General features: G+C 38.5%; 6 protein-coding genes across 7 annotated transcripts; 3 read left to right on the top strand and 3 right to left on the bottom strand.

Moving 5' to 3' along the window:
• The first annotated feature begins 273 nt into the window (after nucleotides 1–273).
• LOC116004281 (blue-light photoreceptor PHR2-like) lies at nucleotides 274–2641 on the top strand. Its single transcript, XM_031244256.1, has 4 exons — nucleotides 274–1360; nucleotides 1732–1961; nucleotides 2048–2143; nucleotides 2249–2641. The coding sequence occupies exons 1-4, from the start codon at nucleotides 410–412 to the stop codon at nucleotides 2328–2330; spliced, it is 1359 nt and encodes a 452-aa protein (XP_031100116.1). The 5' UTR covers nucleotides 274–409; the 3' UTR covers nucleotides 2331–2641.
• Nucleotides 2642–2701: 60 nt separating this feature from the next.
• On the bottom strand, nucleotides 2702–5626 carry LOC116004279 (UDP-glucuronic acid decarboxylase 2-like). 2 transcript variants are annotated; one of them, XM_031244254.1, is made up of 7 exons: nucleotides 4825–5626; nucleotides 4544–4691; nucleotides 4306–4385; nucleotides 4055–4138; nucleotides 3911–3985; nucleotides 3144–3368; nucleotides 2702–3043 (listed from the first exon to the last, which is right to left on the bottom strand). In XM_031244254.1, exons 1-7 carry the CDS (start codon nucleotides 5428–5430, stop codon nucleotides 2816–2818), a joined length of 1446 nt encoding a protein of 481 aa, XP_031100114.1. In that variant the 5' UTR covers nucleotides 5431–5626; the 3' UTR covers nucleotides 2702–2815. The 2 variants fall into 2 exon arrangements, with proteins under 2 accessions (XP_031100114.1, XP_031100115.1); XM_031244255.1 differs by having other exon boundaries at nucleotides 3144–3236.
• A 309-nt stretch (nucleotides 5627–5935) lies between these two features.
• LOC116003744 lies at nucleotides 5936–8040 on the bottom strand. The gene is made up of 2 exons (XM_031243659.1): nucleotides 7202–8040; nucleotides 5936–6370 (listed from the first exon to the last, which is right to left on the bottom strand). Exons 1-2 carry the CDS (start codon nucleotides 8019–8021, stop codon nucleotides 6270–6272), a joined length of 921 nt encoding a protein of 306 aa, XP_031099519.1. The 5' UTR covers nucleotides 8022–8040; the 3' UTR covers nucleotides 5936–6269.
• Nucleotides 8041–9928: 1888 nt separating this feature from the next.
• LOC116004443 (beta-glucosidase 10-like) lies at nucleotides 9929–13075 on the top strand. Its single transcript, XM_031244500.1, has 13 exons — nucleotides 9929–10092; nucleotides 10194–10257; nucleotides 10372–10427; nucleotides 10555–10630; nucleotides 10899–10970; nucleotides 11053–11140; nucleotides 11245–11494; nucleotides 11656–11771; nucleotides 11888–12108; nucleotides 12225–12250; nucleotides 12344–12431; nucleotides 12512–12602; nucleotides 12688–13075. The coding sequence occupies exons 1-13, from the start codon at nucleotides 9958–9960 to the stop codon at nucleotides 12884–12886; spliced, it is 1482 nt and encodes a 493-aa protein (XP_031100360.1). The 5' UTR covers nucleotides 9929–9957; the 3' UTR covers nucleotides 12887–13075.
• Nucleotides 13076–13190: 115 nt separating this feature from the next.
• Nucleotides 13191–15004, bottom strand: LOC116004444 (universal stress protein PHOS34). Its single transcript, XM_031244501.1, has 4 exons — nucleotides 14187–15004; nucleotides 14001–14095; nucleotides 13781–13902; nucleotides 13191–13309 (listed from the first exon to the last, which is right to left on the bottom strand). The coding sequence occupies exons 1-4, from the start codon at nucleotides 14365–14367 to the stop codon at nucleotides 13222–13224; spliced, it is 486 nt and encodes a 161-aa protein (XP_031100361.1). The 5' UTR covers nucleotides 14368–15004; the 3' UTR covers nucleotides 13191–13221.
• A 3697-nt stretch (nucleotides 15005–18701) lies between these two features.
• Nucleotides 18702–21527, top strand: LOC116005191 (probable E3 ubiquitin-protein ligase BAH1-like 1). Its single transcript, XM_031245448.1, has 7 exons — nucleotides 18702–18895; nucleotides 18972–19195; nucleotides 19705–19949; nucleotides 20037–20297; nucleotides 20845–20982; nucleotides 21063–21121; nucleotides 21221–21527. Exons 2-7 carry the CDS (start codon nucleotides 19024–19026, stop codon nucleotides 21324–21326), a joined length of 981 nt encoding a protein of 326 aa, XP_031101308.1. The 5' UTR covers nucleotides 18702–18895; nucleotides 18972–19023; the 3' UTR covers nucleotides 21327–21527.
• The last annotated feature ends 372 nt before the right edge of the window (nucleotides 21528–21899 follow it).

Raw genomic sequence — 21899 nt, 5'->3', positions numbered from 1 at the left:
TCCCACAATAATCTATCACTTGCAAGAGTAAAATTTCTCCAAAAATCCTATCTTACATCAACAAAAAATCATGTCTTTTTTTTTTTTAGTGCACTGTTTCAAAAACCCACTAAAATCCATTGGTGTAATTGCTTTATGACCTTATAATCCTTTATCAATTAGAATACGAAATTTATCTAGTGCACATCTTCAAATTTCTCTCGTCACAACAAAATAAAAATGCATATAAATTATGTATATATAATGTCATCCTCACCAAACTCTCTTCAAGTTCACACACCACACAAAACAGGGCAGTAAGAGGAAGCCCAACTACCTTGAGAGGAGGAGGAGGAGCCACCACCCATCGCATTGGCTTTATCATCCTCTCAACTGAATCTTCTTCTTCTTCTCCAAAGATTTCTCCAAAATGGATCCTAAAAAGATTCCATCCCATGAAAATGAAGAAGCAGAAGAGCAAACCCAGTTGGCAGTAGTAGCCGCCATTGCTACACCTTCACCTCCCATTGCATCTATCTCCCTATCTTTATCCACAATCCTCCCTACCCATTTCCTCAACCCTCCCAAAATCTCTCCCCACCCCAACAAAATCAAAATCCCTTCCCAAATCTCCTCTCTCTCCCGTCTCTCCCTCGCCGCCTCTCTCTCCCCGACAAAACCGCTCCTGAAATCCACAATTTCTGCAACCCCTCTCCACAGCCCCCTCTCTCTCAACCCTCTCCGCCCCTCCGACCCCTCCAACGCCGCCGCCCTCCGCCGCGCCTCCATCGTCTGGTTCCGCAACGACCTCCGCGTCCACGACAACGAGTGCCTCAACGCCGCCAACAATGAATCCATGTCGGTCTTGCCCGTTTACTGCTTTGACCCCCGAGACTACGGAAAATCCTCATCCGGATTCGACAAAACCGGCCCCTACCGCGCCGCCTTCGTGATTGAATCAGTTACAGACCTCCGGAAGAGCTTGCAGGCGCGTGGGTCTGATCTCGTCGTCAGAGTTGGGAAGCCGGAGACGGTGCTCGTCGAGCTGGCAAAGGCCGTCGGCGCCGAGGCGGTGTATGCCCACCGCGAAATTTCTCACGATGAGATTAAGTCCGAAGACAAGATGGAGACTGTGATGAAGAATGAGGGGATTGATGTGAAATTCTTCTGGGGAAGCACATTGTATCATGTTGATGATTTGCCTTTCAAACTTGAAGAAATGCCCACAACCTATGGTGGGTTTAAGGAAAAAGTTCAGAACTTGGAGGTTAGGAAGACCATTGAAGCTTTGGATCAGCTAAGGGGAATGCCAGCTAGAGGAGATGTTGAGCCTGGAGAAATCCCATCTTTGGTTGATTTGGGTCTCAATCCTTCTGGCCAGGTGAACTTCTATACTCTATGTAGGAACAGATACTACAATACTACAATGTAATGTAATAGAGGCAGTAGTATTCGAAAAAAAAAAGGATGATTCGATCCTCAGTTCATTTCAATTGACCTTCCTGGTTTGAGCATGTAAGCTATGAATTACCCTTCCTAGTTTGAGCCATTAAGCTATAGCAACCTAGGCTGGTTTGTCCTTTGCTGGCTAGAGTCATAAGGCGGGTTTCCCTGGTCACCAATTATGTCTTGTGTGGTTTTATTAGGGAAATGTGTGTTGGAAGTGTTGTTCATAGTTGCATATGGGCATTATGTGTTCTTGAGATTTCTTGTGTGTCTGTAGTTGCAAGTGTGATTTGAATTTCCTTGCAGAATGGAAAGCCTGCTGCTAATGCTTCCCTTATTGGAGGAGAGAGCCAAGCCTTGCAGAGAGTTAAGAAGTTTGCAGCTGAATGCCAAGAGCAAGCGAATCAAGGAAACCAAACTGGTGGAAATGATAGCATCTACGGTGCAAACTTTTCCTGCAAAATATCTCCCTGGCTCGCTATGGGATGCCTCTCCCCTCGGTCTATGTTTGATGAGTTGAAAAAGTGTACATTAAGGTGACCAAATAACGATAGATTTGGTTATTCTTTTCTATAGCATTATCTGCTATGTTTCTAACAGAGCATTATCTCGTGGTCTGCAGAAAATTTCCTGTTGCCGCTAACCTGAAAGATGGTGGTAGCGGTGGCACTGGACCAAACTGGCTGATGTATGAGCTGATGTGGAGAGATTTCTTCAGGTAATGCATCATAAACTTGAGCTATTAGGACACTTCTTTTGCTATTATTTCGCTTTATGTTCCTTCACCGGTTAATGCATTGATGTTCCTTTGCTTAAACATCAGATTCATCACCAAGAAATACAGCTCTGCTAGACAAACCAGCACTGCCCCAGTGACAGTATGTGCAGGGGCCGCAGTAAATTGAAATAGATATCATTGTACCAGGGAAGAGCTTCACCTCGTACCTTCATTTGACATCAATGAAGCAGGGAGTATTGAGGCTGTCTAAACTGAAACTCGAATCCTTGGACGAAATAAGGTTGATAGAAATTCATCTGTCTTTTCTTCATTTGTAGCTAGCAGTGTTTAGTGACTTTAGTCTATTTCCAGACTGCCTTCTTGCTAGGCTATGGTGTGTTTTTGTATTGTGGTCATTTGTCGAAAAGCTGCTCATGCTAGAGATTGATATCTATTCTGTAAAATCAATATAATTGGCAAAAAATGAATTAAAGAATCTCATCCCCTAGAACTAAAATAACATTTCAAAATTCACATGTAACTCAACTAGAACCAACATGAATCAAAGAATTATGATTATGATAAATAGTCCATTGTTCAAAAATGGAGTGGGAAGGTGAGCTATGGCTCTGGGCTCTGCCAACTGATGAAGAAATATGATGTTCTGAGAAGCTATGGTGTGCGTATGAAAGAAGTAGTAGAGTCGTCTTTTTGGTCAGCAAAGATGCGCTGCCTGAAGTCCTGTACCATCATAGGCAGACCCTTCCTAAGGGCCACTTTGGGTTCCCACCCAAGCAGTTCTTTGGCCTTGGAGATATCAGGCTGTCTCATGTGAGGATCATCCTCTGTGTTGGGCCTGAATTCTATCTGAGCATTTGCATCAATGGTTTCTTGGACCACCTGCCCAAAAACGATGTTCAATGTGTATCATTCTAACCAACCATTATAAGACTAATTTGGGTTCAACTTAAAGTCGGGTGGATATGATATGAGCATTTACCTTAGCGAGTTCCAGCATTGTGAATTCACCGGGGTTCCCAAGATTAAAAGGTCCTACATGATCTCCTTCCATCAAGCGTATTAGTCCCTCAACCTTAAAATGAAAAAGAAAGAACCAACACATACATGCATTAGACTTATCTTTAATTTGTTCTTCATAACCACCCTTCTTGCTGCTTCTTTGGCCTAGGGTGCTTTGGAGCTTACCCACTCCAAAAGACAAAACCTTGACCGAACATTAAATGTATAAAGACTCCAGCTTTATGCATGAACTAACACAAGGTGTGCAGAAAACAGCTATAACCAAAAACCAAAAACAAAGAAGAATAGCATACGTGGTCAAAACTGGCCGGGCAGTGGACATAATGAAAATTCTAAATCAGAAAACCTCAGGTAATGAAACCATCATTTTTTCTGATTCTTGATCCTCGCTAGTGGCATTCAATACACAAGTAATCTATAGAAAACAACAACTTCGTGGTCAAAGGGCTTGAACTTTGAAGTTCCATTCAAACAAAAGGTGCCAACAGTTTCAAAGTGCATTACTGGTCCAGAAACAAGGAATGCAATAATGTCATTGCACATACAGGAAACACTTTCAAAAATAATAACAGAAACAGATATCTTTTGAAGTAAAGGCACACATGACATTTGAATTCGAATACAAAGCCACAAAATCAAGCAATTAATAGTAAAATAACCGGGGTCTCGATTTAAATAAAGCATCTCTATCAGACAATAGACCTTGATAAATGATAAATGACTTACCAAATCTGAAACAAATTGGAAACTTCTTGTCTGCTTCCCGTCACCATAAACTGTCATTGGCTCCTTCCTTAAGGCCTACATTTAACCAATCCTTAATTAGCTACTAAATCAACTTTGCAATAAAAAGAAGAGAAAAAACATCACCTGAGCAACAAAGTTGCTGACAACACGACCATCATCAATGCACATTCGGGGACCGTATGTGTTGAATATCCTGGCAATCCTCACCTAACACAATATAGTTTTGGGTTGATTTCATTAAACAGGAAAAATACAGTACGTGTAACATCATACATAATCATCATCAATACTGCACTGCATGACTGCATATATAGTAACATCATAGTCATAAACAAATGTAGTCTCAACTTCCGACAAGAAACGACTAATCTAACCTCAACACCAGCAGCTCTGTGGTAGTCCATGGTCAGTGTTTCTGCAGTACGCTTCCCTTCATCGTAGCAACTTCTAACACCTGACACCATTTCCCAACAAAGTATATATAATCTCAGACATACATTAGAGGACAGTTTGATCCACAGATAAAAGAATGAACTAACATTAATGATTAAACTGCACCACCCAGTTTACAGTATCTACCATCATCATCATCATCATGCTTGTTCTACTCACCAATAGGATTGACGTTTCCCCAGTAAGTTTCCTTCTGAGGGTGCTGCAAAGGATCACCGTACACCTCACTGGTACTTGTTAGCAAAAACCGCGCGCCCACTCTCTTGGCCAATCCCAGCATGTTCAGAGTTCCCACCACATTTGTCTTGTGAAGCGCCCAAAATCAATCACCAAGAGAATTAAGGATTATTGTAATGTTGTGTCAAGACGGGATTTTTAATTTATTAATAAAAAATTAAAACAGAAATGGGAGTGGAGATTATAAATAATTGAAAGGATATGATAGTCTTGACGGGGTTGTGCTTGTAGTGAACGGGCGATGCGGGGCAAGCGAGGTGGTAGATCTGGTCCACTTCTAACAGAAGAGGCTCTACGACGTCGTGTCGGATGAGCTCGAACCTGGGGTTTCCGAAATGGTGCATCACGTTATCCTTCCGGCCGGTGAAGAAGTTATCGACGACGATCACGCTGTCGCCTCTGGCGATCAGACGGTCCACCAGATGGCTCCCCACAAAGCCGGCCCCACCTGTCACCACGATCCTCAAACCCTTCCGTTGCAGCCCCAGCGGAATCTTCCCGCCAGAATTGAACGCCTCGAATCTAATACGCTTCTGATACATGAGGCGGTGAGGCTGAGCCGATTGGGAAGGAAAATGCGAGGCGGAGATCGAGTCGTAGCCCTGAGTGTAAGGAGGATTAGACGAGGGGAGTAGGGCGAAGATGAAGGTGGCGATGGCCATTCCGGCGAAAAGGAAAACCAGACGCTGCTCACGCAGTATGTAACTGATCGACCGATTCAAACTCAGCCACGGTTTCGGCGGCTTCGGGGTGTACGCGTCCGTCACCGGCTGGGACTCCTGACCTCGGTAGATCAGCTCCGATGCCATATATCGCCCTTCACTTTTTCGCACTCACTCTCTCTCTCTTTCTCTCTCTCTATATATATGGATGTATGAATGTCGATATCAGTATATACAATGAGTGTATGTAAACTATACTGCGTTAAGAAATCTGCCGGACGGTGAGAAAATGTCGCCGGAAATTCGTTGATCTTCTCTCTCTCTCACTCACTCACTCACTTCCTCGCTGATGGGAAGCCTTATGCCTGATTTTAGTTTAGTTTCCAATTTAAACTCCTCCGGCTTGCGATGCCCTTTATATAGGTGCTTAGTTTTTGAGTGAATTTACCATTTTGCCCTCCGCTCTATTATTATTTAAAAAAAATATTTTCCAATATTTAGTTTCTTACCTATGTTTGAGATTCTATGCTTCAAGGTTTGGTCAGCTTCCAACTAAGTTGATCCGACAGTTAACATGATAATTACAAGATTTTAAATTTATACTTCATTAAGATTCTGTAATAGGCAAACCTCTGACATTATAGTTGCATTCTGAGAAAGAAAGTTTTTTGGCATTTGAAGCTTTTGTATTTTTTTCACATTAACAAAACATTTTCTAGACATTTCAAAGGATTACAATAGTATAGAGCATACAGCCTAGCCTGAATGTTTGTTTACCATATAAATAATTAAATAGGCTCTCATTATATATAAATACAACATATATATCTCATCACACTGAAGCATATCCAGATTATAGACATCCTTAACTTTCCAGAGTACTAAAATGCTGGGGGCAGCCAAGAACAAATGGTGTGTTGTTTGTGAGTTGTGACATTTGAGGGCGGGCACATCAGCAGCTTTACATATTTGCCAATGAAACTTTGCTATGTCATGAGATCTACCATTTTGATGTCATGCTTCCTACGCCGGCATCTATGATGAGCTTTCTGCAATGCGTTCTTGCCCATCTTCTCCGCTTTAGAGGCTGTACAATATACAAGAGACAGGTCAGCATTCAGCAACAATTTGGTAGGTTCAGACTTGAATATATAGCACCAGTTATAACAGTGTAATTTCCTGAGATTAATGACTTGAAGAAGGAACAACATAGCAGACTGCATAGGTTGTACCATGTTGTATACATTCATTCCAACCACTTGACCAAAAGGTCAAGTGCTAAACCATTTCTCAGTTAACCAACCAACAGGCACTTTCGAAAGAGAAACAGTTTGCTCAAGAAAATTTCAACTTCTGATGCCGCTCTTTACACTTGACATACATTTAAGTAATACATTAATCTATGCCCTTATATTCATAGTTTGACGTTTCATCCCTATTTTCTATTCATGGGCAACCTGTGAGTTAGCCAACCCCACTACACTTATCGAACTTCAATCTTCTCCTTCACTTCAAGTGTCAGATTATAGATGGATGGTCCATAACCCGACATTGTATCCCTGAAATAGCTACTGCTTTCTCCTACCTCAGATAACAAAAAGTTTGGTTCAAGAAATTCCAGTGATGTAAGATTTCATGGGGACTCCATGAAATGACCATTAGGCAGGCTTTATACTTTAGCTAGAAATCATAATCTTTTCCAACTAAACTTGTTGATTGTTCATCGTTTCTATAGTTCATTTTTGAAAAATCTGGGTATCACTGAAGTAGAAAGTGAAATTATCATGCAATGCAATGAACATTAACTATGCAATTTAAACAAGGCAAATTGGCTCATAACATTAGATATTGTTAGAAAAATTTCAGAAAGAATAGCTTTAAGTGAAGTAATGAGGATTGAGAAAAGTTGAGGGGATACCTCCAAATTCATGGCCCCAGAATAACAGCCGTTGATCATCTTCTTCTTCATCGAACTCATCCCCATATCCTATCTCCCCGTCGCCTCGATACCCTGGTTCACTTCCATACCCGGACTCATTACCTTGGCTTTCAGCATTCCCAATTTGGGAATGGGAAGCAGCAATCGAACTCTCCCTCTCGGCACTTCCGCCGTCCCTCTCCCTCCTCCTCGAATTCCTCGCCGCCTCACTCACATCCGACGCCCAATTCACATCCCCATTCACGAAAAGCTCCCCGCTCGAATCCGTCCCAGGCGCCATCGGAAAATCAGAGCACGTGCCACAAGCCGCCGATGCGCCGACGGAGCAGCACCTCAGGCGCGTCCCGCTGCGGTCACTGCTTCTCCCGGAGACCGACCTGGAGCCGCGACGGCGCCGCTTCCGAGCGATCCAGCGGATGCCGCTATCCCGTTTGTGAGCGGACAAGGGGCGGTCTTCGTCGAACAAACTCAGCTTCGACATGTCGAGGGCGTCAATCGGGAACGCCGTCGCTCGATCGGCACGGCAGGGGCGCTTGCTGAAGAAGCCATTGCCTTGGGCGGCATAAGGTTTAGCGGAATCGGAGGAGTCTAGGGTTTTGGATTGAACCTGAAATGGCCTCCAACTGTGCAAGTGAAATATACAGTTCTCTATAGCACGCCTTGGATCGAGGGTTTTGGGCGACATTGATCGCTGCTTCATCAATCTATGGATCTCCAATTCTCCACCACTTGTGTAATTCAATGGTGTTGAGAATGAGAATGAGCAAGAAAATCTTTTGATTTTTATTTTATGAAGCATTCATTAAACGGAAAAGCAAATGGATATTTTCCGCATCCTGTCTGTTAGTGTCCTAGGAATTTTACGTTAAACGTAACAGAATAGTATTTCAACGTCAACGTTGGCAACCATGATGTTGCGGTAACGTTAGAATAGAATCCCAACTTCAAGAGTTCTTAGTTTTTGGTCTGCTCACTTTGAGATATCGCTTTCACGTTTATGTTGGTGAGACTTGATGTATCATGTGACTAATTGAGCGGCTTATAGGCAACAATTAGACAAACTTAACTATTCAAAGAATTGTCACGTTAAATACATAAGAAAGAAGCAAATTTTTGTGTATATTAGATGATACCAAAAACAAATTTTATGCAATAAGGCACTTGGACTTCCACGTATGCACCCTAATAGTTAATTTAAAACTATTCAATATCTTCCATATCATTCATTCAATTCTCGATGTCAAGGTCCATTAAAAGATTGAATATGAGCATTAGTTAGTTTGACCATCATATTATAAAATTATATTGTTAGATTCTAGACATGGGATAATGGGGTATTAGGCAATAACAATTAGGAATGTGAATCGATGGAGTTTTATGAGTAATGAACGGTAATACTATTGAAAACTTAAGCTTATTAACTGTATGTTTATAGAATGTGAAATTCCACTATTTATATACAATACATATTTTATACTCTAATTATAACAAAAAAGAGACGATTTGACATTACATGGGTACAACTTGTAAAGCAGTCGCAACCCTTCTTTATGAAGCCATGATGTTTGTGAGTTTTGCTCAACCTATTCCTTAGGTGGCACATGTATTAACTATTGGTTTGTCCCATGTTAGGCTAATAAATTAATAAAGCCTTTAATTCTATCTCCCTCAAAATGACAAATAAATGAATTACAAATATTGAACCATTGACCAGCTCAAACATTATTATAAGCTCAACACATGGATCAAACACTAAAGGGTACGTAATTTAATTTGCATGGTACTTAGCTTCTTGGTCTTAGAAAATGTCATAACACGTTACAACATCAACAGACCAGAAAAAGTTTAAAATAAATTAAATTCATTAATTAAATATCTATGGCAATGATGAGGTAAACTACTCTCAACAACTCTCTTTTCTTCTTCTTCCTGGACATCAAACAACAACCTTTTCCCCTCTTTTTTGTACAACATAATATGAAGTACGTGTTGCCTATATGGCTATACATATTAGTTTACGTGTTATAGATTAGAGAAAGATGCTCTTAGTTTGGTCTAATTAAACTGCATGCATATTCGTGCAAAGTAGTTTTACTGCCACCTCTACATATCAATACATATCTAATTAGTACCGAAGAAAGATAGAAAGAAATAATGAAAGGACAAAAAATGTTAGCTCTGGTCCTTCCAAATCGAAACGTTTGAATAGTTTAGTTGGTTGAAACTTCAAACATGATTGTTAAATAGCTTATTTCACATGCATGTTTGAATTTCACTAGCAGCACTTGCTTTTAGCTTTTTAACCTAGCTCAAATATATTTTTGGCTCCACCCCTAATTATTATGTAGTCTATCAAAAATATTCTATAATGTATTTTGTATTTAAATCTATTATGGATGTTTGATATTGTTATTAACATTTCTAATGTCATTTAAATTTCGCCTTCTTTGATTTTCTGAGTCCGTCCCGGCATAGAGACCCTTTATTCAACAAACAAGGTAAGTACGGGAGGAAATAAAATATAGCAAACTAAATGTGTACGTGGAAAACATGAAAGTGTTAGTTAACTTTTTCCCGTATCACAGCAGGCAGCGGGGCTGATAGAGAAAGCTAGCCAAGAGATGTTTCTTTATTAATTCTCTGGCATTTCAAAGCAAGGACTTACAAGTTGGATCTTATATATAAATAAATTCATGGAGAATTGAATATCACAATAAATTATTAGCACTGAAACGATGAAGATTATGCTGCATCTTCTACTGCTTTCTTGCTTGTTTTCTTCTTCACCTTTGGTTTCTGGGGTGGGGAATTTTACCAGAGATGACTTCCCCTCTGGTTTCATTTTTGGGTCCGGAACTTCTGCTTATCAAGTGTGTTTCTTTTTCCTTTTTCCCATGTTTCTTTATTTTATAGTACACAATTCGATAGAAATAAGGTATCATCATTTCTTGTCGACTGTTTTAATTTCTAGGTTGAAGGAGCAGCTTTGGAAGATGGAAGGACTCCTAGCATTTGGGATACTTACGCTTATGAAGGTCTAGCCTTAAACATACCTTTCTGCAATTTATATTATAATAATAATAAATGTGTAGTCTCGTTATCAACTTAAATTCACATTCGTTTCGTTTTCTGCAATTTTGTTTTTCAAGGTATGTATGGTGGAGGCAATGGAGATGTAGCCTGTGATCAGTACCACAAATACAAGGTGAGTGAATTTGTCCTTTTTGTAGTTATGCATGATGATGTTTTGATATATGATATTATCTTGTTGGAAACACATAAATATGTTATAATGTTAACGTTTAATCATCATGTGAATGATGTATTTTCAGGAAGATGTCCGTTTAATGTCTGAAACAAACCTGGAAGCCTACAGATTCTCCATTTCATGGTCAAGACTTATTCCTAGTATGTTAGCTAGCTTCCATGTGCATTTCTATATTACCTTTTTTTTGAGACCAGAAAACCCACAAACCAGTCTAGGATCCATAGCTGATTGACTCAAACTAAGAAGGTCAATAGACCACTCCTACTGGGAATTGAACTTGGAATCTTGTGACTACCAAGTTAACCGTCCGACCAACTTGATTGGGTCGGCCCCACATTTCCTATCACCTTATTTCTAGCAGGCATGGTAGTCTGAAACTGAAATATGGTGTCAAATGGTGATTTACAGATGGCAGAGGACCTGTCAATGAGAAGGGCTTGCAGTACTACAACAATCTCATCGACGAACTTATCAGCCATGGTGATAACCGGATTTCCTTAAATTGAAAGATGTGTTCCGTCTTGATTAAAACCTTAAGCTGACAGTTGCTCGTTTCTCGTAGGAATCGAGCCACATGTTACACTGAGTCACAGTGATCTACCACAGGCACTTGAAGATGAATATGCAGGATGGCTTAACAGAAAGATTGTGTATGCTAGATGCAATTGTGTGCAAAAGAAAATGCAAATTAGAGGTGGTTTTAGAATGGCATTAAATTTTTTTTTTTATTTTCTTTTTCTGTTTCCCTCTGCAGGGAGGACTTCACTGCATATGCAGATGTATGCTTCAAGGCGTTTGGCGACAGAGTTCTGCACTGGACAACCTTAAACGAACCGAATGTATTTATCATAGGAGGTTACGACGAAGGATTCTTACCCCCACGGCATTGCAGCATACCTTTTATCTGTCGCCCCGGGAACTCATCAACAGAACCATACATTGCTGGTCATAACATGTTACTTGCACACGCGTCTGCAGTGAGCCTTTACAGAACAAAATACAAGGTACTTTAGTAATTAGTACGACTAACATATGTTGTACTTGTTTTCAAAAAAAAAAAAAACATATGTTGTACGGGTATAAATGTATAATCTCACCTCCAGTTTAAGGTTTTAGTTAAGACAGAACACATCTTTCAGTTCTCTGATGTCGTGCCATAATGCAGCCCACCCAACATGGTACCATAGGATTTAATACCTACACTTTTGGGCTTTCTCCTTTTTCGAATTCAGAAGAGGATCTTGCTGCAGTTCAACGTCTGTTAACCTTCTATGTCGGATGGTAAAGCTTAAAATTAAACTACTTAACACGTTTAATCCCCAGTTTCGCTATCGGTTTAATCTTTTAGTTGAGATGGAACACGTCTTTCAATTCTGGCCCACTTCTTCCAAGTGCAGGCTTATTGATCCGTTGATATTTGGAGATTACCCCGACATCATGAAAAACATTGTTGGCACGCGGCTACCAGCCTTCACCGAGGATGAAGCTAACCTAGTTAAGGGTTCAGCAGACTTCATTGGCATCAACCACTATACTACAATTATTGTCAAAAACAAAGACAACAATTCTAAAAGCCCATTCATGAGCTTCTCAAATGACATTGGAGTAACTGTTTTTTGTATGACTTCAATTCAGATATATATATAATACATACATATACCTGTCAATGTCTTTACTTGCTGAAGTTACTGATATCCTTTGTTTTGTTTTGTTTTATTGGTTTTTGGGGATTAGTTCCTGATAGTGCACCTAAAGGCCAGGTAAGCTGAGCAAATTAAAGTATAATTTCATAATGTAAAACTCTCATTTTCTTGAAGCAGTTGGCTATAAAGGATCATGTATGTCTGTTTCAGTTTCCAGTAATGCCAGAAGGTCTTTACAAGATTTTAGAGCATTTTAAGCAGTTCTATGGCAACCCGCCTATATATATTCATGAAAACGGTTAGTAAACGTCTGCAATTCTGCCTGTCAGACCAGAAGTGTGAAGCATAAACCTTAATATTTACAATTAATCTTGACAGGCCAGCAGATGCCACGCAATGGGACGTTGAACGACACACCAAGAGTCGAGTATTTTGAAGCCTTCATCGGGACTGTTCTCGATTCTATAAGGTATATACACACTAAAGTCTCAATACTCAATAGTGAAACTGCAGGTTAATTACTAACCCTATTCATATGCTGTTTTTGCTTTAAGAAATGGATCAAACATTATTGGGTACTTTGCATGGTCACTCTTGGATGGTTTGGAGTTACTGAGTGGCTACAAGGGCGGGTTCGGTCTGTACTATGTAGATTTGGATGACAAGGAACGGTCGAGATATCCCAAGTACTCTCAGCAGTGGTATGCCAAGTTCTTGCAGAAAAGCAGCTCCAAAGATCGAGCTGTTATTTAAGCTGAAAAATGTCTGAAATCTCAGATTCTGAATAAGTTTAATGAGCTCTAACGTTGTCTACATATGTTGGATGACATTTTGGATCAAAACATTAGTCTATTATATTACTACTCAGATTCATGTACTTTTCCTATTGAGATTTGAGATGGGAATGGGAATAAGATTTGATAATATATATGAGTTTATATATTCTTGCATACTTGCATCAAGACGTACATTATATTGATTGATACATACACCAAGCAATTCACATAGATAGACAAACAGAAAGACAACGGTTTTATGTAGTCTGGAATAGAAATTATGGACTCTTCTGGGCAGATGATGTCTGCAACTTAGGTTTTGTGCTTGGGCTTCTTCACGATCATGACAGTGCAGTGAGCATGATGAGCGCAGTAGTCGCTTACACTGCCCAGAACAGCCCTGCCAGCAGAAATCACTGTTAGAATATGACCTTTTTTTTTTTTTTATGCATAACAAGAGAAACCCACACTGAATGTTTAAAAGTGTGCATATAGTAAATCATGTCTTGTGATCCTAGCAACAAAGGATCATAAGAAGATGTAAATCAATTAAAATTGTGTATAATTGATAGACTCAAACTATGAAAGTCAATAAACTGCTCCGGCTAGAAGTTAATATGATTTTTTGTTTGGCGCCGGTAAAAGACAAAGTTTAGTAATTGGTTGTTAGGAAATTGTTAGACAGAAGAGTTAAATCTAACAATGGTGAAGAGTGAAGTTCTGCCTCGAAAAAATGTGATGATAGTTAAACGAAATAAAGTTATGTCTTGATTATGAGCTATTTTGCTTTTGCTTCTGGCATAATCCTAATGTTGTTTTTAGTAATTAGATAAACAAGAAAAAAAGAAAAGAAAATGTATTTATTGTTTACCTCTTGATAGCTCCATAGCCATGGCTGCCGACAACCAAGATAGAGGCATGGTATTTCTCCACACTTTCGCAGAGGACATTCCTGGCATCCCCTTCCATGATCTCGACCATGGGCTCATCAACCTGCGACGATGAAACATAAATTTAGTACCCAAAAAAAGACATTAAAATAATTAATTAATCAGTAAAGAACTGAAACTATCTATCCAAATTAAAATTACCGATTTAGAGGCGCAGATTTCCTTGGCCTGCTCAATAACCCGCGCAGCAATCTTCTTCAAGTCCGAATCCACGTATGGCAACACATCAGCCGCGCCTGCAAGATTTTAAGGTTTAACAACAAGAACCTCGTACCTCAATCTGTAACATCGATCATAATTTTCAAGAATTAAAAGCTGTTGGGTTACCGGGGCCGGCGAGGCCGACGGCGCTAGCCGGAGAAGGCTTGGCGTGGACGAGGACGAGCCTGAAAGGCGACACGGGGCCGGTGAAGAAGTGATCTAAAGTCCATCCCAGAGCATAGAAGCTATGTTCGCTTTCGTCCACCGCAACCACCATAACCGGTTTCTCCGCCGCCGCCGCTGCCATTCTCAAATTCCGGTGAAGTTTTTTTATCGGAGGATATATATGTAGACAGTTTCAGAAGTCAACAATTAATTATTTATAGCACAACAGTAAAACACAAAAGGGTGTTCTAGTATGATCCAGAGCACAGAAACGTGTGATCAGAAACAGTGGGACGAGGAACAGAACTAGATTCGCTGGCAGAACTCAGAAGAATAGTTTTGACAGGTAACAACAGCAAAGAGAAACCTGACTTTCTGAAGAAGATCAGATGCCGTAATTAACTAGAATCTTATGCTGTTCCACTTTCTTAAAATATGCTAAAGCCATATAAAGTAATCCTAAATATACGCAACCCGTTACAACATGCCAACATGTACTTTGTTCTTACCTTCCTACGATTTTATTATATTATGATAAGACTCATGGATGCATTCACTATTTAAAAAGTGTTTATAAATTATCTAAAACGGACTATATCAAATTAAGAAAATTAATAAATAACTAGCTCAGCTTCCATAGTGACTGGGGGAGGGCTACAAGTTGAAACTTTGTATTACATGTACTAAAGTTTCTTTTGTACAAATGAGAAGGTATCACCTTCTCTTATCTTTTTGAGGTTTTGTAAACTGGCATCTATACTTCTCTAAGCTAAGCTTCTGCAAGTTACATATATAAATTACTAAACTAAAGCTAGGGTTGCGAGCAGTCAGATAATTCTATTTTTGCTTATATAATACAACAAATTAGACGACGCTAAGGATAAGCACAGGAGACCTTTCTAAGAATATAAGAATAATTACTATCCAACAGGCCTAGTTCTCCATAGTCATCTCCAATGATTGGTAACCTAGCCATCTAGGGAAGGGGTTTACTAGGGAGGAAGGTAGCAAGGGGAGTCTTATATATCCTGGCAAAAATTTTCAAAGCTTGCTAAAACATTTTATTGGGCCTTCAGCCCCAATGAAATGCTGCCCAGAAACACTAGAAAGTGGGCCAAGAAATGGCAAAAATTAATTTGATGTTTAGCTCGATCTATAGATAAGTCTGGGTTGAAAATTGAAATCTGACACGACAGCGGACACACGTACAACATGACAGATCTACCAAATCTATGGTGTGCTGTGATCTCCTTACACGCCAAGCAACTTAACTTTTTCTCCGTGCCACTGTCGTTCCAACTTCCAAAACCACTCAAAATGGAAAATTAAAGCTTGCCGTCAACAAAGACAATAATTTTTATGTCCTTGTCTGCACACTGCTGCAAAATGCATGTATATACCTTTTTCACATTTGGGAAGACACTGTATCACTATATATATAATCCACTTCAAGTGCAACACCTAGAAATCAATAATAAAAGAAAAAAAGCGCCGGTAATTTTCTACACCAAATATATTTTGGTGGTGTATTAAGTGAGGGTCTGACGAATTACATGTTGATATGGGGTGCACTAAGTGTTGGTATGTTGTGCACATGGGAATGTTTGACGGTGCATTGAACTCAAAACACCAAACATATATAAATGCACCAGCATATCATTGAAATTATCAAAATGCCACCGGGTTGAAAAATAAATCCGATCTCTATAAGCATCCTCATCCGAAAAGTTCGACCTTTCCTCCACAGCGATAAGGGGCTAAAAGATCTACTACTTTAATTCATGTTTCAAAAATAGAGAATTTTACTTTGTGTATCTAACTCGAACTCGATCTATAAAGGCAGGTGCAAATCTATGAATGGGAGACATTGGATGAGTATCTACGAGACCAAAATTATCAACAGGTTCTCTGAGCACATTGAAAATTCGTCTCAGAGTCGATCCACCTACGAGAACACGTACTTATAGGAACTCGAATCCTTTGTAAATCACTTTCATTCCTCTCATTTGACCTTCTATATCACTCATAGCTACATCTCTAACTCATTATTATTTCTTCTTTTTATTGATTTAATTTCCAACGGTTGATGTGAGATAATCCAAATCTGTCAGCACGTCGCACCAAACAAGTCTCTCTCTCTATATATATAGTTAAAGACTTGGATCACTTTTTTGTATTGCCGGCCTACCGACTGTTTAGAGAAGCAGAAAGTTTCCAACTTGTTTGTTATCACATGAAAGAAAGACAGAAAAGTGACCAAAATCTTAACCACGTACAAGTTGCGGGCATTCAAATTATTGTTGTTGAAAACTACTCATCATATGCATTTAGGCAAAGTAGTGACATTGCAGGAGGCAGGAGGCCGGAACACGTACGTACTTCTCTTTCACATTCTGCTAGCTTTGCTTAATCGTAAACACATATATATCCAAAACAATAATGCAATCTTGACTTAAATTAGGGTATGAAACGAGTGATGGTTTTGTTGATGTGGTGTCAATTCAATGGATGGATGGGCAGATGGGAAGGTATAATAATGATGCAATATTGACTAACCCTACCATAATGACCAGATAAGATAGCATAATAATTAATAATATTAAAGCTAAGCAGACACGCTTAATGGTGGATTTTTCACCAAGCCACCATGGATGCTTTCTACAGACTCTCAAAAATATATTATACAGATTACAATAATGCAATTAGTCACAACAAGTAATTATCAACTTTAAGATATTTTAATTACAATGGAGCTTTTCAACTACCACCGTACCATTTGCAGTCCATTTGGTCGGCCATCAAGCATTTCACTATATAATTATAATAATATATATGTGTGGTTGTAATTAATATTAGGTAAATCAAAGTGCATAATCCTGTGTACTGATTGACCTTCAGAGTGGGATAACTATATATACATATATATATATATATATATATATAGATTTCGCTTGAATTGTGCCCATAAAATTTAACTTTTATTCAGATAATAAAGCATAATGTAATTAGGAGAGGTTGAACTCGATTAGAGATTTAGAGATTTTTTTTAACTATTACGATTTCATGATTTTATAAGTCTTTAATGCATAAAATATTCTTTTTGTGTTGAGTTTAATTGGAGCCTTTTGAATGAAGTGGTGGTATATACTTACTTAATAACCTCATGAAAATTATTATTTAGCATCACTTATTATATAGTTATACCTAAAATATTTATATTGCAATTGAAATAATTTTTTTTTTATGAATAAGGTTTTTGATCCCTTTCTTTGTACAAATGTCACTTGCAAAATGAAGAAATAAATCTATTATATTTCATGATTTTAAAAAAGACTTTAATCATTAAAATATGCTACTAACTTCCTCTTAAATGAAAAAAGTAAATCTATTATATATAGTCTTAAAATTACATGCAAAAATATATTGTTGAAGACAATGTTTTTATCTACTATTGTATAGACAAACATATGCACAAAATATCTAAGGACTAATATAATATTTTAAAACCACAAAACCCTAATAAAATACAAATGAAATCTAGGAAGCTAAGCTAAGGTTGCTTGTCAAGTTCAATTACACCCATGTTATGATAACGTTAATTGTGACCGACCACATTTTATAAAATGTAATATAAAGTTTTATAGGTTTAGTGGCAATTTTAAATATTTGTAGCTTGCGTAATTCTAAACCATGCATCTAAATTTAATAATGTATTACATACCATTAGAGGTGGCAATTAACTTGTTTTTATTGTCTTCTTGTTTTCTACCTTGAAGAATATAATGGAATATTTCTTAAATTCTCCAAACATTCCCCATTACATAAAATAATTTTCTTGAAATTTTCACGTTTGTTATTGTTTGACACTGAGTATATCCTCAATTCATTCCTTTGCATATCCAAACAAATATTCCACCTTTTAAAAAAATCATAATTTTGAACGTTAACGTTGTGTTTATTTTGCATAAAACAAACAAGAATTTTTTTTTTTGATTTGTGATTTAATTTTTTTTTTCCATTCAGCATTTGATATCTTTACCATTATGAACTTATAATTCGGATAGTGATCAAACCAACTTGGTGTTCGGGCTCATACTATTTATAAAAATAATTCATTCTTTTTTTGTTTTGCACTCGAAAATGTGTATTAGTAAACATCACATTAAGACTCTAATTGGTAAAAGATCACAACAAAATAAACTGATTTAAATTATTCATAACTGATTGAGTCAAACCGTGAATACCAAACTAACCGTCTGACCAACATAACTTTTGGTTCAATTTGAATTATCATGATTTACATTGTATCAGATACTCTGTCTGGTCGGGGTTGGAGATTCTACATTTTGAGAAAAAAACATACGGGTTGCCATTTTCTTCTATTTATGGTAGTCAATATCCTTACATGGTAAGATTTTGCAATGACACTATTGCTGGCTTTCTTTTCTTTATTTATTTAATATTTTCCTTAAACAGGAATGTCACCGTCTAACGTTAAATGGGGCGCGAGATTCCCACGATTACCCACCTAGAAATTGACCTGTTCCGTAGCGCCATCAGGTGTCCTTCTGACCGCCGTTTTAGCTAGAGATATAGAAGGAGATCGTATGAGGGAGAATTATAAGAAGCATTTGGGTTTCTGGGATTTAAACAAATGAATTAAAAGAGCAGTGAGTGAATAAATTAAAGCATTCAAAGCAGAATTACTCTCTGAGATTGAGCTGAAAATCCATTCCATTTCCCCAGGATTTGATCGGTCACTGGTTTGGAGCAGAGGGAGAGAAGGGCAGAAAAAAAGATGAAATTTTGCAAGAAATATGAGGAGTACATGCAGGGGCAAAAGCAGAAGAAGCTGCCCAGTGTGGGCTTCAAAAAGCTCAAGAAGATCTTGAAGAGGTGTAGGAGAGACCTGCATTCACATGAACACTCCACCCCTCACGACAGCTCCACTTGCCCCAAGAAGTGCCCAGGTAATCACGTCTTTCATTTGTAATCAAATCGTTTGTAGAAATTCAGGTTGATTGCTCTAATGTCTACTCTGGGTTCTGTTCTTTTTATCTCCATTCTCTGATTATGTTTCTTCCTTTAATTTGTCTCTAACACTATCCAGTCCCCCCCACCATTTCTGTGTCTTAAAGGTTTGAATTTTCTGCATCTTTTGATCTGATACTGGTTAATCTTGACTTGAAATACAGAATTACATGGATTCACTTAATTTGATCGATTGAGCATATAATATATGCAGTGATTTTTAGTTGTGTCAGAGCAAATGCTTCAATTTGATATCAAAGCGAACCTCATGCAAGAGGTCATGGGTTCAAATATCTGAGGCATGTTTCACTCTGATCTGTTGAGCATATAATATATGCAGTGATTTTTAGTTGTGTCTATCAGAGCGAACCTCAGAGGTCATGGGTTCGAATATCTGAGGCATATTTCGATTTGATCGCTGCTTATTACTTTCTAATTTGCTGTGCAGTGTGTGATGGGACATTTTTCCCTTCACTTCTCAATGAGATGTCTGCAGTGGTGGGGTGTTTCAATGAACGTGCCCAGAAATTGCTGGACTTGCATCTTGCCTCGGGTTTTAGCAGGTGTTTGTTCTGGTTTAAAGGCAGATTATATGGGAACCATGGAGCTTTGAGTCAAGAAGGAAAGGATTTGGTCACTTATGCTATAATCAATGCCGTTGCAGTGCGCAAAATACTCAAGAAATATGACAAGGTAATTTGGTGTTTGCTGCTTAAGTGATTTGAAAACCGAGGTGAATTTGATGCCATTGAGCTTGACTTCACCGTTTTTAACTTGTAGATTCACTACTCTAAGCAAGGCCAAGCATTCAAGTCCCAAGCGCAGAGTATGCACATGGAGATACTTCAGTCGCCATGGCTGTGTGAGCTTATGGCTTTCCACATTAATATGAGGGAGACTGATGAGGCCAGTGCAAAGAAGGCCATTATTGCTCTCTTTGGTGGCTGTTCTTTAGTACTCAAAGACGGGAAACCATCTCTCTCGTGTGAGCTCTTCGATTCCATCAAGCTTGATCTCGACTTGACTTGTTCTATATGTTTGGTAAGTGCCCAGACATCTTAAATGGATCTTGCATTGTTGTACTGGCCTCATGATTGAATCGTTTTATATTATGTAAGATCTGTTGCACCTTCCTAGATTTCATTTGTATTTTATTAGGGTTTTTTGGCTTTAAAATATTATGTTTGGAGTGCTTATCTATGACATGTGAAAAGGCATTGTTGTGTGTCTGACACCATACTACCATAGACATGGTAAACTATTAGGCGGGACAGCCTCAGCCAAGTTGGTCGGACAGTTGGCTTGGTAACAAAGTTTTACTCCTTATGAGAGCTGTTTATTGGCTTTCTTGGTTTAAGCCAGTCAGCTATGGACAACTTTGGCTGGTTTACCTCCTTAGGCCTTTCAGCTGCCGTGGACTTTCTTGTAAATCAAAGTAAACTATTAGGTTGCCAACGTGCTAGACATAAACTGCTTATAATCTTGTTCTCCATATTAACTAGTTTATGGTTCCATTTTAGCTATATGCAGGGTTCGGTTTAGATTTGAAATCCATGTTGTGTAAAGGACTTCTGACATTGTTTTACAGGATACTCTCTTCGACCCAGTATCCTTAACGTGTGGTCATTTCTTCTGCTACATGTGTGCTTGCAAAACTGCATCAGTGACCATCGTGGATGGGCTTAAGGCAGCAAACCACACTGAAAAATGCCCTCTGTGCCGAGAGGTAAGTGAAGAACTTCTTGCCATGATCTATGTTCCGTTCTACAAAAATTTTGGCGAGTAGCTTATTTGAGTTGATTTCAGGGAGGCGTCTATGAAGGAGCAGTGCATCTCGAGGAGCTTAACATGCTATTAAGCCGAAGGTATGTTTACACACACAAGAAGTCAGATAAGTGTATCCGAATGTTTTATGAAATTGTGTTCTTTGAACTTGCAATCCACAATTAAACGCCTTTCTGCAGTTGTCCCGAGTACTGGGAAGAGCGGCTTCAGTACGAGAGAAAAGAAAGAGTTAAGCAAGCGAAGGAGCACTGGGAATCTCAGTGTCGCACATTAATGGGAGTCTGATGACCAAAACAACATCGTTTATGTTTATGTTTAGTGGGTGGAATTCACCCATGTTTAGCAAATATCTCAATGTACTCGAATTAACTGCTGTTTGCCAAACATCTCAACATATTTTGTAAATCAACTGTGTTCTTAGTTCTTATGGTGTAAGTGATTTTCAGATTTAGTCTGTTCTGTTATTTAACTTGCACTTATAAGATCCAAGAATTTTTAATTTTTTTTTCAACTTCATTTATCAACTACTGCATTTTACCATCCCATGCAAAGAAGAATGCAACAGTTAGCCTCCCAAAAAGAATGACTGAGTAATCCCCGAATAAGGTGACCAAGTAGATAGAACACGATTCAATCCCATTAAGTATACAATTTACCTAAGGGCTCAAAATTATCCATAGAGCTAAGAAATTTATTTTCCTTTTAGGTTATTTGTAAAGAGCATCAATTTGGCGGCCATGACAGCCCCAAATGACTACCCACATGCAAAAAAAAAAATAGTACATTTAAAATACATTTTTTAAAGTTTAAATTTTTAAAAATACTAATAGCATCAATTAATCTCATCAGTAATAATTT

The sequence above is a fragment of the Ipomoea triloba genome, chromosome 14 (genome assembly GCF_003576645.1).
Source record: "Ipomoea triloba cultivar NCNSP0323 chromosome 14, ASM357664v1".
NCBI lineage: Eukaryota > Viridiplantae > Streptophyta > Magnoliopsida > Solanales > Convolvulaceae > Ipomoea > Ipomoea triloba.
The sequence above is the reverse complement of the archived record's forward strand: the minus strand, read 5'-3'. Positions and strand labels throughout refer to the sequence as shown.